Below are 14,774 nucleotides of genomic sequence, written 5' to 3' on the forward strand. Positions count from 1 at the left end.
AGAAAATGATGCTTCTGCCTCTTCACTTTGTGCTTTGTGCTTCCTCGCCACAACTTTGTGCTTCTACTATTTTAAAGTTGAACTTCCTTTTTCTTGTTTCATGTGAATGTGCAAGCTTTGCCTTGTGTCATTATATTTATACATTATTTGTTGTTTATAAAGTATATTTTCTTATTTAACTCATGTAGCAAAGAAAAATGGTGTGGTTTTTGGAGGGCCAGAACAGATTAATAGCATTCAATGGGAATTTGATTTGAGATAAGAGTGAGTTGGGTTAAGAGCTCTGTCACAGATCAAACTAAACTCTAAACTCAAGGTATTGGTGTATGTTGGTTTTCTCCCCCTTCAACTTTCTTCACATTTCATAAGCATAGTTTTCTCAATAAATTACTGTGAACTCTGTAGTAGGGAAACTACCCAATGACAGTCTTGCCTGGAAAAATGCTATTTCCTGCCCTTGTTCTGGTTTTCCTCCGTCTTCTGGTTCTCTTGTCATAGGAGCCTCATTCTCTGTTCCCATGGGACCTGTTTCTCAGCATTTGAGTGTATTTTGAGTGTGTATTCTTCATTTTTGGCACTATGTTGTCTCTTTGGATCATTACGCTTAGTTTAATCCCAGCCTTTGCCCTCTCAACTGGTTTGTAGCGATTCCAATTCAAACACATCTAGTTCCGAAGAAGAACTCCTATAGCATCAGATAGGCTTTGATTCTGCAACTTAGTGGACTTTGCAACCTGTTGGTATTTTATGAGTCTATTCTCCTATTTTTGCCAATATTCCATTGAAATGGGAGTAAGACGGTTGTTCACTTCAGGCTATTCTGGGTTAGAAAACTGTTTGCACCATTTCATAGGTGAAAACCTAGCAACAAGTGGGGTCAAGTTGTCAGAGACATTGATGAATGAAAAAAAAAAACCTGAGGCTATGAGGGGCTGTAACATTTTACTTTTGCCTGAGACTAATGAGACTGCAAGGACCCACATATCCCAAACACAGCAGATTCTGTGTGATTTTGGAAGCTAAGCAAGGTCAAACCCAGTTGGTTCTTGAATGGGAAGCGATAAAAAAATACGTCATACTGGGGCTATATTTCAGTGGGAGGAAGAGCAACCCACCTCTGAGCCTTCCTTAACTAAGAAAATCCAGTAAAATTCATAGGGTCACCATAAGTTAAGAGTCAGTTTGAAGACACACACAATCCAAGTTAATTCAGTGTGCACTGCTTTTGGATTTTGAACAGATTAACTGCTTTGGACTGGATGATATGAGTCTACACTGTCAATTCAACACAGTTGATCTGCATTATGAAACTGTATTATATGGCAGTGAAGAAGGGGCCTCTGAATAAGTTGAAAATGACGGGAAAGCACACAACGATGACAGTAACAACAATAACCCCATCCTAGAGAGAGCTGTTGTCCTTCATCTGGCCTATCTAGAGCCAATACTTTCATCCTGCAATACCGTACATATGTTTGTGTGCCTTCAAGTCACCTGCTGACTTATAGTGACCCTAAGAATATCATAGGGTCTTAAAGGCATGGAATACTGTAAGAGTTCCCCTGAAATATAGGCGTGGTGTTCCTTGGTGGCCTCTCATCCAAGTACTCATAAGGGTTGAACATTTAGCTTTCAAGATCCAAACAGAACTGGTACCATTATGTACACCCTCTAGTAATACACACACATATATACATACACAAACACTACAGCCCCATCTCCCATGGATGTTGTGACTCAGCTGGAATCACAGAGTGTCTCTGATGAGGATGATGGGACTCAGGTTCACAGTTTGGTTCAAGATGTCCCTGTTATAGATATCCCTGTTATAGACAATGAAAAAGTGCAGTTTCCCACAGCAAGGCATGAGTGTTGATACTGAAAATAGCCAGGTGAAGGTGCAGATTGACTCAGAGAAGGAAGGCAGTTCTCAGCCTGATAATGAGCAAGCAGGGAAACAGGCTGACACTAACCAACCTACTGACCTTGACGAAATGGGAACCTTAGATCGGGCTAACCATTTGGAATTCGAGTTCGAAGGAGTGAGAGAATAGCTAACAAGAGGGAGGCCAGAGGCCAAAGAAACGCCTTCATGTTTGAGACCAAACCTTTGTCAAAGCAACTTTGTGTTCAACTAAGAAGCTTGCCTTTGCTTGTCTGGATTATCCTACGGTTCTTGTGTTCATGGTTTCAGGACTTTGTCATGTTCTCTTGGGTTTTTGCTTTGCTTGTGCCTTTTTAGATTAAGCTTCAAGTGCTATATTATATTGATCTGTTGAAACATTAACCTTTGCCTTTAAGAACTTTTTATCTTTTTATCTTAACTATAAAGATTTCTGGCTGTGTGCAGTTTGGTGTCTTCAGCAAGGTGAATCTACTCTGAGGTGCAACAATGGATTCCATCTTACACCAAGGGAGCTCTTTTAGCATCTCCAGAGTGAAATGGAAGTGATATCTTTCTCTGTTTTCAGCAGGGAGAGGAAGAAGACACCTTCTCTTACAGGTTGGTTTTCTTGGCGTAAGGTGAGCGGCTAGAAGGTCTTTCACCCTGGAAACAGGAGGGTGCATACCTGAATATCCAAACCTGGGGCTTTCAAACCACCTTATTCTAAGCTTAAGTATATTTTAAGAGGAATTAGAAACAGAAATAATTGCTACCTGAAGTTTATTTTATTTGACTCTGTGTGCAATAGGGAAGGCATGTAAACAGGGAACTAACCACTTCTGGATAACCTTTCCTTGCTGGTAGAAATGATCTCAAGAAAGCAGAAACATGATCCATAAAAAGCTACTGGCTGTAGGTGTTGTTATGTCATAGATGTCACCTGCCAGAATGAGGAACAAAAGGAGAAATTGATTAGGTGTGAAAAAATGTGTCATGGCACTTCCTCTCTCTACTACATTAATAAGACTCCCAGAGAGTGCTCACTACTAGCTTTGACTGAAATGCCAGCTGCGCTGCTTCCTAGAACCGAAGGACCTAAAGGTGGTAGTACATGTGTTAGTAACCTCGAGGTTGGACTTGTGCAATGTGCTTTACTTTGGCTAGCTGTGTACCAAGTTTGAAAGCTCCAATTAGTTCAAAGCACAACAGACAGACTAGTAACAGGTACATCCAGGAGTGAGCATATTACCCGGATACTAAAGTCACTCCATTGGTTGCCAATTAGTTTCCAGGCAAAGCACAAAGTGTTGGTTTTGACTTTTAATGTCCTACATGGTTTGTGCCCACATTCCCTACAGGATCACCTTTTCCTATACAACCCACCCCAGATGCTTAGGTCTCCTCCTCCTGAACACCTGGAACACTGTGTCCAATTCTGGGCACTGCAATTGAAGGGAGATGTTGACAAGCTGGAATGTGCCCAGAGGAGGACGACTAAAATGATCCAGGGTCTGGAGAACAAGCCCTATGAGGAGTGGCTTAAAGAGCTGGGCATGTTTAGCCTGCAGAAGGGAAGGCTGAGAGGAGACATGATGAGACCCATGTATAAATATGTGAGGGGAAGTCACAGGGAGGAGAGAGCAGGCATGTTTTCTGCTGCCCTGGAGACTAGGACATGGAACAATGGCTTCAAACTACAGGAAAGGAGATTCTACTTGAACATTAGGAAGAACTTCCTAACTGTGAGAGCTGTTCAGCAGTGGAACTCTCTGTCCTGGACTGTGCTGGAGACTCCTTCTTTGGAGGCTTTTAAGCAGAGGCTGGATGGCTATTTGTCAGGGGTGCTTTGAATGTGATTGTCCTGCTCCTTGGAAGGGGTTTGGACTGGATTTTTTTTATCGTGTCAGGAGCGACTTGAGAAATTGCAAGTCGCTTCTGGTGTGAGAGAATTGGCCATCTGCAAGGACGTTGCCCAGGGGACGCCTGGATGACTGGATGGCCCATGAGCTCTCTTCCAACTCTATGAATTTATGATTCTATACTCCTCCTCCTCTTCCTTTTCTTCCTCTTCTCTCTCCCTCCCTCCCTTGATAAAAATTAAGGGATAGTACTCATATAGATTTATGAATAAGTTTGTCTATGTTTGGGAGGTCCAATTTTTAGACTTATGACTGTATACAGTACCAAACAAATAATAATCCATTCGTAATAAGCACATAGTCAATTGAATTGTATAGCATTGAAGCCCAAAAAGATGTTGAGGTCTTTACTAGGAGAAGATGACTAGCAGTAGTCGTATTAAGTAAATAAACAAAGATAGATTCATACATTTTGCAACCCATTAGGCTGCTGAGGAACGTGAGCGCCGGTAGTCTATTTTGAGAGTCTCTGTGTTTCCTTTTTCATCACTCATCTGGACTTCTGCATATGGAGAACAGCAGTCTGACCTATAAATTGGGAAAAATGTGGGAGATAGGTAAATAAAGGGCTCAAGTGTAAGAAGGAAAGACATTACATTAAGTAATATACATTGGCATCACTTTAATGGCCAATGCTGAGAAATCATGGGAATTGTAGTTTGATGAGTCACCAGCATCCTTTGGCAAAGAAGGCTAAAGACCTGCTAACATTACAGCTCCCAGGATTCCAGAGCATTGAGCTGTGACGGTGATGTTTAAGTACCTTCATTCTACACCCTGGAAGCAATGAAACTAGAATAAATAAAATCCCTGAAGAAATGTGGTTCAAGATTCAGGGAACATGACCAGATATACTAGGAACCCAGCCTAGGAGAGATAATTGTAAACCTTAACTTTCACCGTAGCCAGAATTACTGCATATACTCAAGTATAAGCCTAGTTTTTCAGCCCCTTTTTTAGGCTGAAAAAATCCCCTCGGCTTATACTTGAGTCAAGGTTATTTATATTTATTATTTTACTCTGCTATTAATATTATTTTTATTACATTTATTATTTTACTCTATTAATATTATGACATTTACATTATTTTACTCTATTATTACATTTATTATTTTACTCTATTATTACATTTACATTATTTTAATGTATTATTATATTTATTGCATTTATTATTTTACTCTATTATTGTTATTATTACATTTATTACTTTATTATTATTATTACTATTATTGTATTATCGAAGGCTTTCATGGCCGGACGTTTCGCCTGCATCTATGGCAAGCATCCTCAGAGGTAATGAGGTCCTCATTACCTCTGAGGATGCTTGCCATAGATGCAGGTGAAACGTCAGGAGAAAAATTGCCTCCAGAACATGGCCATATAGCCCGGAAAAACCTACAACAACCCATTACTATTATTATTAAATTTCCATTATTTACTCTATTATTATTTTTATTCCATGTTATTCCATGTTATTATTTTATTCTATCATTATAGTTAATAGGTAAGCACATTTACATTGAAGGAGGTTAAAATAATGGTTGAATCAGAGTTGGACAGTCTTATCTTAAATTACAGTTTTATGTGAATACTCAAAAACATTTAACCTACTGATGATTACCAGTAGCAGCTACATTTCTCACCCTTGGCTTATACTCGAGTCAATACATTTTTTCCAGTTTTTTGTGTTAAAATTAGGTTGCTCGGTTTATATTTGGGTCGGCTTATACTCGAGTATATACGGTAGCAAGCATTTTTGCAAAGCCAAGCCATGCATTTTTGCTGATTGTCTTTGCTGAGCAGATCTTAACCTCAAGAGGGCGCAGTTGGCTAATTTTTAGAAAAGAGACCAGTGGGAAGAAGGAATATTTGAAGTAGTTCCTCAGAGTGGGTTGTGAGAGGTATTGATATTACTTTAGTGGTCCCAAAGGACACATATTACCCTTCTCTGGGTGTTGTTTTTCTATTTTGAACATGTGCCATTTAAAATACCACAATCAGCCAGCAAAAGAGAAATTCACCATCAGAAGAATTTCAACACCTGGAAGCACTAGATTAGTGGATCCATGGGGTCTGTTGCATCAGCTCCACTGGCTGCCAGTTTGCTATCAGGCACAATTCAAAGTGCTGGCTTTAGCCTATAAAGCCCTAAACGGTTCTGGCCCAGCTTACTTGTCCGAACGTATCTCCTCCTATGAACCATCTAGGAGCTTAAGATCGTCTAGGAAGACCCTGCTCATCATCCCGCCTGCATTGCAGGCATTATTGGCGGGGATGAGAGACAGGGCCTTCTCAGTGGTGGCCCCCCAGCTGTGGAACTCCCTTCCCAGGGATATTAAATCATCCCCCTCCCTCCTGACTTTCCGTAAAAAGGTAAAAACTTGGCTCTTTGAGCAAGCTTTTGAGATTGCAGCAGAATAGATAACATGAAACTATGGACAATGGACATGGAATGGCCAGATGATGTGATTGGAGGATGCTTTAACAAGATGACACCGATGACTATATGTTTTAATGGTTTTTATATATGTTTTATATTGTTATGTTGATTGTTTTAAACTGCATTTTATGAATGCATGGGATCAAATTGTGCCAACCTGTAACTCGCCTTGAGTCACCATATGGTTGAGAAAGGCGGGTTATAAATATCGTAAATAAATAAATAAATAAATAAAGGGGAGATATTTAAGGCACCCATGAAGAAATGCCAGGAAAATGCAAGCAATTCAATCAAGTTTATGAATAATGCTCTTTGGCAGGAAAATTGGAGCAATATCACCCGCACTAGTGGCCGGAACTGAGCACAACCTCCAAGATGCCAAAGATAGGAAAGTCTATATATATACCTCTATCTAATAATATTTATATTCTGCCTCAATAAAATAAACAAATGGTAACCAGTAATCCTATAGGATGAAACTTTGAGATCTCTTTTCTCTACTGAACCTTCAGCTAACTATCTTATATCTTATATCTTATAGTGGATCATAATTAAAAGTATTATGCAACTATACTTTAAAAACAAAATCTTAAGTCGGATTTCTTGAAAACAATAGATGTACATACTGATAGTGACAGATAACATCTTTGCCGTCGGTTCCTTGGGGGCTGCATGACAGACTGGTGGGGTTTGCATTGACTCGGACAGTGACGGCACTCTCAGCATCCATAGCAGAAAACCTCATTCGCCAACTGTGCCCAGAGCAGACGGGCTTTTGCTGGAGTTTGACAGTGCAAGGCATGTAGAAATCTAGCAGCTTGTAGACCGGAGGAGTCTCGTCTGTTTCCTGTTGGTGAGTTAGCAATACTCATGAGTGAGTAGCCCCCATCAGTGCATATCAATGTCCACACAATATATATTTGAAGAGACTTTGTAAGTTTACTTTTATGTATTAGTAAGGTTAGCTTATGGAGCCCCCGGTGGCGCAGTGGGTTAAAGCACTGAGCTGCTGAGCTTGTTGATCGAAAGGTCGCAGGTTCGATTCCGGGGAGCGGCGTGAGCTTCCACTGTCAGCCCTAGCTTCTGCCAACCTAGCAGTTTGAAAACATGCAAATGTGAGTAGATCAATAGGTACCACTCCGGTGGGAAGGTAACGGCGCTCCATGCAGTCATGCCGGCCACATGACCTTGGAGGTGTCTACGGATAACGCTGGCTCTTCGGCTTAGAAATGGAGATGAGCACCACACCCCAGAGTCAGACATGACTGGACTTAATGTCAGGGGACTACCTTTACCTTTTTAAAGGTTAGCTTGCATTGGGGAAAGGACCTTTTGGGCTGTGTTGTGTGTGTGTTCGTTTGCATAGTACTTTTTTTTTTAAATTCCAATGCACTGCAGCAGGAAATCTGCTGACCAGAGTGTTGGCAGTTCAAAACCACAAGTCGGGGTGAGCTCCCGACTGTTAGCCCTAGCTTCTGCCAACCTCGCAGTTCGAAAGCATGCAATGCAAGTAGATCAATAGATACCGCCTCAGTGGGAAGGTAAAAGGGCGCCCATGCAGACATGCCAGCAACACGATCAAAGATGTCTCTGGACAACAGGCTCCTCAGCATGGAAAAATTGAACAAGAGCACCTCCCCATGGCCGGAGTTGAGTATCGCCTCCAGACGCCAGAGATGAAAAGGGGAAGGTCTTTACCTTTGTCTGTGTATTGTATATTGTTGTTCACTGTGTAAAAAGGCATTGAATGTTTGTCTTTATGTGTATACTATAATCTGCTTTTTTTGCCACCGCATCACATTGTTGGCTCATGTTTAACTTGTTGTCCACGAAGACTCCAAGATCTTTTTCACACGTACTGCTCTCGAGTCAGGTGTCCCCCATTCTGTATCTTTGCCTTTCGTTTTTTCTGCCTAAGTGGAGTATCTTGCATTTGACTCTGTTGAACTTCATTTTGTTAGTTTTGGCCCATCTCTCTAATCTGTTCAGATCATTTTGAATTCTGCTCCTGTCTTCTGGAGTATTGGCTATCCCTCCCAATGCGGTGTTATCTGCAAACTTGGTGATCATGCCTTCTAACCCTAACATGGCAACTTGTGTGACATAGTTTTTGGGAGACTGAAATTAAGAACCTTTATCTGAACGTATTAGCAGTAATCACGAAGAGGCAATACAGAGATCAAACTCACCAGGGCTGTCTCAGGAATGACTGTGATGGGCAGCTTCAGGTAGTTCTGGGCTGTTGGGCTCTTTGCAGTGAACGTTGCAATGCTGGAAGAACATGTAAGGGTTTATATGAATAGTGTGTGTGTATCCATAGGTGAGGTGTATGTACAAAGTGGCATCTACTGTACCAGGTCACCTAGTACACTCCAGAAACACAGCTCAAACACTCAGTGTTATCACATCCTAATCCATCAGACTCGAATGCCCTGTCTAGATGATTTTCTCTTTCTTCACTGTTCAGTTTTCGCAACCATAAATAGAAATGGCCAGTATGGTCGCCTTGACAACCCAACTTTAGTGTTCAGTGATACACCTTGAAACCTTGCCTAGTTCCTTCATAGCAAACTTACCTGGAAGCAAAGCCACTGACTGTTCCAGATGCCATGAAAGTTGCAGTGAGTGTGATGTTTTTTCCTTCAGCCAAAGAGCTTGATGCTGGTTTGAAGCTTTTCAGGAAACCCAGGTCATCCAAGACATTGAAAGAGAATGAAGCTGCTGGCCCATCATTCACCACCACGACAGAGAGCTCCAAGGTCTCTCCAGGTGACAGTGTCCCTAAGAAAAGCAGAACAGCATGTTCACAAGGTAGGCAGCACAATACTTTGCTTAGACTGCAAGATGCCACACTCAGCATTAAGATGGTGGGTGATGGTTTGTTGTTCCCACATTGATCTTTTTTCGTATCAGCAAAACTGATACAAACTGTGTGAAACTGGATGCATCAGTATCAATTTGCAGGGAGATATGTATGGATTTTCATGAAGTCCACAGGAGATGCATCTCCAAGCTCTCAGTGGATGGTTGTTTTTTTTCTTTTTCTTTTTGGCAAAAGCCCAGGGTGTTTCAGGCATTGCATATATTTCAGTGGCCTTCTTCAGGGGTTCCATAAAATCAAACACAAATAGAAGGGTAAAATGAAAAATCAAAAGGACAACATTATTTATTATTTATTTCTAGTATTTATATCCCGTCTCTTCTCTACCCTGAAAGGGGGACTCAGGACGGCTTAGATAGGCAGCAATTCGATGCAGTTACATGAACAATTAATGCAATAACCATTAAACAAATAATTATACAATATCTAGGAGTGTCTCATTTTCACCATGGGTCACATCAACCTTGTGGTTGCCTTTAAAATGTTATTTGTAATTGGATGACTATATAAATACAACTATATTGCCCTGACATTCAAAGTTTGACCGGGCAGATAAAATAACATGGTGAGCTGGATTTGGCCTGGGGGCCTTACACATGTGATCTACATAAAACATTATAATGCCAGTTCATTTTGGTATACTGCTTTAACCCTACACAGGTTGAATTCCCCTTATCTGGAAATCCAAAGTCCTCCAAAATCCAAACTTTACATACTTGTGGTTGAGACAGTGATATTTTTGGTCAGGTTTTTTTTGGACAGTGTTTACAAACTTTATTTCATTTAATACCCAAAATATTGTGTGTAAAATGATCTTCAGGCTATGTGTAGAAAGTGTATATGAAACAGTTAGGAAGTTCATGTTTGAACTTGGGTCCCAACATCTCCCAAAGTTCTCAATATGTATAGGCAAATATTCCAAAATATGAAAAAAATATATCCAAAATTCAACATACATTGAAGCATTTTGAAATCTGACTGCAGACAGTTCTGTAGCTGAAATTTAATGTTTGATGTGGAAACAGAATGAAAGGAACTCAAGAGTTATCCTTTCCAACTCACCATTTTGACCTGGCAAGGGCAAGATCTGGACTGACTCCGTGTTGATGGGTTCAGCGCTCACTCGTGAAAAAGGAAGCCCGCCTGGAGAGAGGCCTTCTACGATCAGCAGGGTAGTCTAAAAGTTGACAAAGAAGAAAACTGAAATGTTGCTGAAGATCTTTTACAATGTCCCTGTATACCTTGATGTATGTAAGAAACTGATGAGAAAGGCTCTCACCATGATCTATGGTTAGATACTGCAGTGGCTGGTGGCTTTTAGATCAGTTCAGTGGTGAATCTATTCCAGATTCTAGACCAGATTTCAAAGCAGATAGCTGCAGTTCTAAATTTTGTTCTAAAAAACAATGGTCCTCAACCTTTGGTCCTCTAGGTGTTTGGGATCTCAGCTCCCAGAATTCTTGTTAGTTGGCAAAGCTGGGGCTTCTGGGAGTTGAAGTCCCAAGTGGCTGGCAGACCAAAGGCTGGACACACTGTTCCATAACACATTCCATCCATACCCTTAATTACTCTTTTAATATTCCAGGGGGATTTCCAGTCACCATAATAGGGGCCCATTCAGGTCCCATCCAGAGGCGGCCCTAGGTAATTTTCAACGGTAAGCAAACAGTATTTTGGTGCCCCCCCCCCCCAACCAATCATTGATATATATTTTCTGTACGTCGTGGGAGTTCTGTGTGCCATATTTGGTTCAATTCCATCATTGGTGGAGTTCAGAATGCTCTTTGATTGTAGGTGAACTATACATCCCAGTAACTACACTTGCCGCATTTGCTCCCTTGCCTGGCCCGCTTTGGGTCTGGAGGCATGCCTGAAGACCCCGGCGTGTGCACCAAAAGTCACCTCTTCTCTTGACTTTCTCCTAAGCCATTGGGACCAAGAGAGAGAGAGAGAGAGAGAGAGAGAGAGGCGGAGATGCCCACCTTTCCTGAAGGTAGGCACAAAAACAAAGGAGGGAGCGGAGGTGGGAGATACCTCCAGACGGAGGGTCTCTCTCTCTCTCTCTCTCCCTCTCTTGGTCCCAATGGCTGAAGAGAAAGTCAGGAGAAGAGGCGACTTTTGGTGCGCACGCTGGAGTCTTCAGACACGCCTCCAGACCCGAAGCGGGCCAGACGTGGCGGCTCCGCCCCTTGGCCCACCCGCGGATTGGGGAGAGGAGGGGAGGCGGAGTGCCGGTGGAGTGCCGGGGGATTGGGAAAGGAAGCCTGTCATGGGGAAGGGATCGAATGCGGAGAACGATTGAGCGCCGGCTCTGCTCGAGTACCCGGTGGACGGGTGGAGCAGGAATGAGAGGGGCTAGGCGAGGGTCAAGGGCCCGGCCCCTTTGGGAAGAGGATCGCCCGGCAGCGAGGCAAGGAAGCCAAGGCTCCCCCCGGACTGCTAGGGCTGTTGTGAGCTGAGGGGGCGCTCCTCAAGTGGCGGTTGAGGGGCATTTACAGAGGCGCCTCTGCACCCCTGGCAAAAAAAAGTGTTCTGCGACCGCTTACTTCGCGTAATGGATGAGCCGCCCCTGGTCCCATCTACACTGCCATATAGTTTCAGAATGCAGATTCATATAATATAATAGCTGTATTAGCATTGTACTATTGCACAACAAAATTAAATGCCTTCCCCAGCACACACCACAAAAACAACACACCCATCTCTCCATACCTCAACCACCACTGCACAACCCTCAATGCCACATCAATGTGAAACCATGGAGTTCAACATAGTCATAGCTCTAGGATAAAGGCTATCTCTCAGTCTGTTTGTCCTTGTCTTTGTCACCCTGTACTGTCTGCCAGGTGGCAATACTTCAAAAAAAAAAAAAGAATATGCTGGGTGAGATGGATCCCCCAAGGACGCTCTGAGCTTTGTTAAGGCTGCTGGGCTTAGAAAGTTCTTCCAAAGAGGGGAGAAAGAGGGCAACCCATGATTCTCTGTGCAGTAGTGGTGACACTTTGGAGTGCCATGAACTTGATTATATGGCATTGCATTGAATTTTATTTATTTATTTATTTATTTATTTATTTATTTATGATATTTCTATCCTGCCTTTCTCAAACCCCAAGGTGACTCAAGGCAGCTTCACAACATAGGCAGCTATTCGATGCTATTAAAACAATGTAAAAATTACAACAAACATTTAAAACAGAATGATAAAATACATACATCAAAACCTTTGGAGAGATAGAGCGGAATATAAATAAAGTATTATTATTAATATATAAATAAAATAGAGGTGAAATCTTCTGAACAGGATCACAGACAGCAAAACAAACTCCAAAGCGGTAGATCTATCTATCTATCTATCTATCTATCTAGCCCAAGCTACCTATCCAAACGTATCTCTGCTTATGAACCCACCAGGACTCTAAGATCTTCTGGGGAGACCCTGCTCTCGATCCCGCCTGCATCACAGGCAATGCTGGCGGGGACGAGGGACAGGGCCTTTTCTGTGGTGGCCCCTCGGCTGTGGAATGCCCTTCCCATGGACATTAGATCAGCCCCTTCGTTAATGGTGTTTCGAAGAAACCTAAAAACCTGGCTGTTCGAACAGGCGTTCGGTTAAACAATGCAATGTACATGATGAATATAGGAAACTGAATTATGGAAGATGAATTGGATCACGATTCTAGTTACGAGACGTTAATGTGTTGTTATTGATGTGTCATTTTGTATATTATGCTATTAATGGTTTTTACATTTTGTATGCTGTTGGATTGACTTTTGCTCTTGTTGTAAACCGCGTTGAGTCGCCTACAAGGCTGAGAAATTGCGGTATACAAGTAAAGTAAATAAAATAAAATAAATAAATAAATAAATAAAAACAGAATTATAAAATACATATATGAAAACCTTTGGAGAGATAGAGCGGAATATAAATAAAGTATTATTATTAATATATAAATAAAGTAGAGGTGAAATCTTCTGAACAGGATCACAGACAGCAAAACAAACTCCAAAACGGTAGATCTCTCTCTCTCTCTCTCTCTCTCTCTCTCGATATCGATATTGATGGTGTTACACTTAAAATATATTTGTTTCAGCTTACAAACAAATTCAGCTTAAGAACAAACCTACAGAACCTATCTTGTTTGTAACTTGGGGACTGCCTGTACCACCATTCTTTCTAATATCCTTGATCACAAGCCATTAATTTATCAATCTCTTCAATGAAAGTAGTAATTCATCATATCTCTAGTTTCTGGGAAGGAAAGGGCACGTACCGGAGCGTTCAAGATAATTGGGGCAATGGCCAAGATGTTGCCAAAGGCATCAGAGGTTTGGGTCAAAGCCACAGAGCCTATGGGGCTCCCTTGACCATTAATGTAGGCCAGGCGGTGGACCTTGGCACCGTTAGCATCTCCCATCACCTTCATGGAGAATGTGTAGTTTGCACCTGAGGAAAAAAATGCATGAGAGTAGCAGAGCAACAACTTCCCTATCACTGCCTACTCCATGAAGCATTTGGATTTTCCTCCTGTTTGCTTCTCAAAGACAGAAAGAAGCATGTTTTTTCTGAGCACAATGTTTAGCCAGAGCCCTATCACAATGCACAGTAATTTTTTTTTTGTCGTGTCAGGGCAACCAGTCAATTGTATTACAATTCTAACAGAACAAAACAAACAAACAGACAGACAAAACACAAAATTTGCAAGCTTGGTAGTTGATTAAATGTCCTTTGACCAGTAGCTGGCCACTTGGAGTGCCTCTGGTGTTGCTGCAAGGAGGTCCTCCATTGTGCATGTGGTGAGGCTCAGGGTGCATTGCAATAGGTGGTCTGTAGTTTGCTCTTCTCCACACTCGCATGTCGTGGATTCCACTTTGTAGCCCCACTTCTGAAGGTTGGCTCTGCATCTTGTGGTGCCAGAGCGCAGTCTGTTCAGCGCCTTCCAAGCCGCCCAGTCCTCTGTGTGCCCAGGGGGGAGTATCTCATTTGGTATCAGCCATTGGTTGAGGTTCTGGGTTTGAGCCTGCCACTTTTGGACTCACGCTTGCTGAGGTGTTCCAGTGAGTGTCTCTGTAGATCTTAGAAAACTATTTCTAGATTTAAGTCGTTGACATGCTGGCTGATACCCAAACAGGGGATGAGCTGGAGATGTCTCTGCCTTGGTCCTTTCACTATTGGCTGCTATTTCCTGGCGGATGTCAGGTGGAACAATACCGGCTAATCAGTGTAATTTCTCCAGTGGTGTAGGGCGCAGACACCCCGTGATAATGCGGCATGTCTCATTAAGAGCCACATCTACTGTTTTAGTGTGGTGGGATGTGTTCCACACCGGGCATGCGTACTCAGCAGCAGAGTAGCATAGGCACAGTAATGGCTCACTCCCTCACAGTTGCAAGTTTAGACATCTGTAAATTTGATTAGTCACAGATTTCCTAACAGCTGGTAAAGTAGCTGGGATTTCTGGGTGCTGAAGTCCAAAACACCTAAGGTTAGGAACCATTGTGAGGATCTAGAGCAGAGGTGTCAAACTTGTGGCCCTCCAGATGTTTGGATCTCCAACTCCCGGAAGCCCTAGACAGCTTGACCAATAGCCAGGAATTCTTGGAGTAGAAGTCCAAAACAGCTGGAGAACTACAAGTTTGACACCACTGAGG

At 42.3% G+C, this 14,774-nt stretch overlaps 1 protein-coding gene across 1 annotated transcript in view; it reads right to left on the reverse strand.

Annotated features, from left to right (window-relative positions):
* Positions 1-2,664: 2,664 nt before the first annotated feature.
* The window catches only part of LOC132766769 (von Willebrand factor A domain-containing protein 7-like), a 29,264-nt gene continuing 17,154 nt past the window's right edge, over positions 2,665-14,774 (reverse strand). The window contains exons 12-18 of the mRNA XM_060761076.2: positions 13,397-13,569; positions 10,188-10,302; positions 8,821-9,025; positions 8,434-8,515; positions 6,871-7,091; positions 4,214-4,332; positions 2,665-2,825 (exon numbers count right to left, since the gene is read on the reverse strand). Of these exons, the coding sequence (XP_060617059.2) occupies positions 4,227-4,332; positions 6,871-7,091; positions 8,434-8,515; positions 8,821-9,025; positions 10,188-10,302; positions 13,397-13,569 (902 nt within the window). The 3' untranslated portion in view covers positions 2,665-2,825; positions 4,214-4,226. The remainder of the gene's footprint in view (positions 2,826-4,213; positions 4,333-6,870; positions 7,092-8,433; positions 8,516-8,820; positions 9,026-10,187; positions 10,303-13,396; positions 13,570-14,774) is intronic.

Source organism: Anolis sagrei, chromosome 2 (genome assembly GCF_037176765.1).
Source record: "Anolis sagrei isolate rAnoSag1 chromosome 2, rAnoSag1.mat, whole genome shotgun sequence".
In the NCBI taxonomy this organism is placed as follows: Eukaryota; Metazoa; Chordata; class Lepidosauria; order Squamata; family Dactyloidae; genus Anolis; species Anolis sagrei.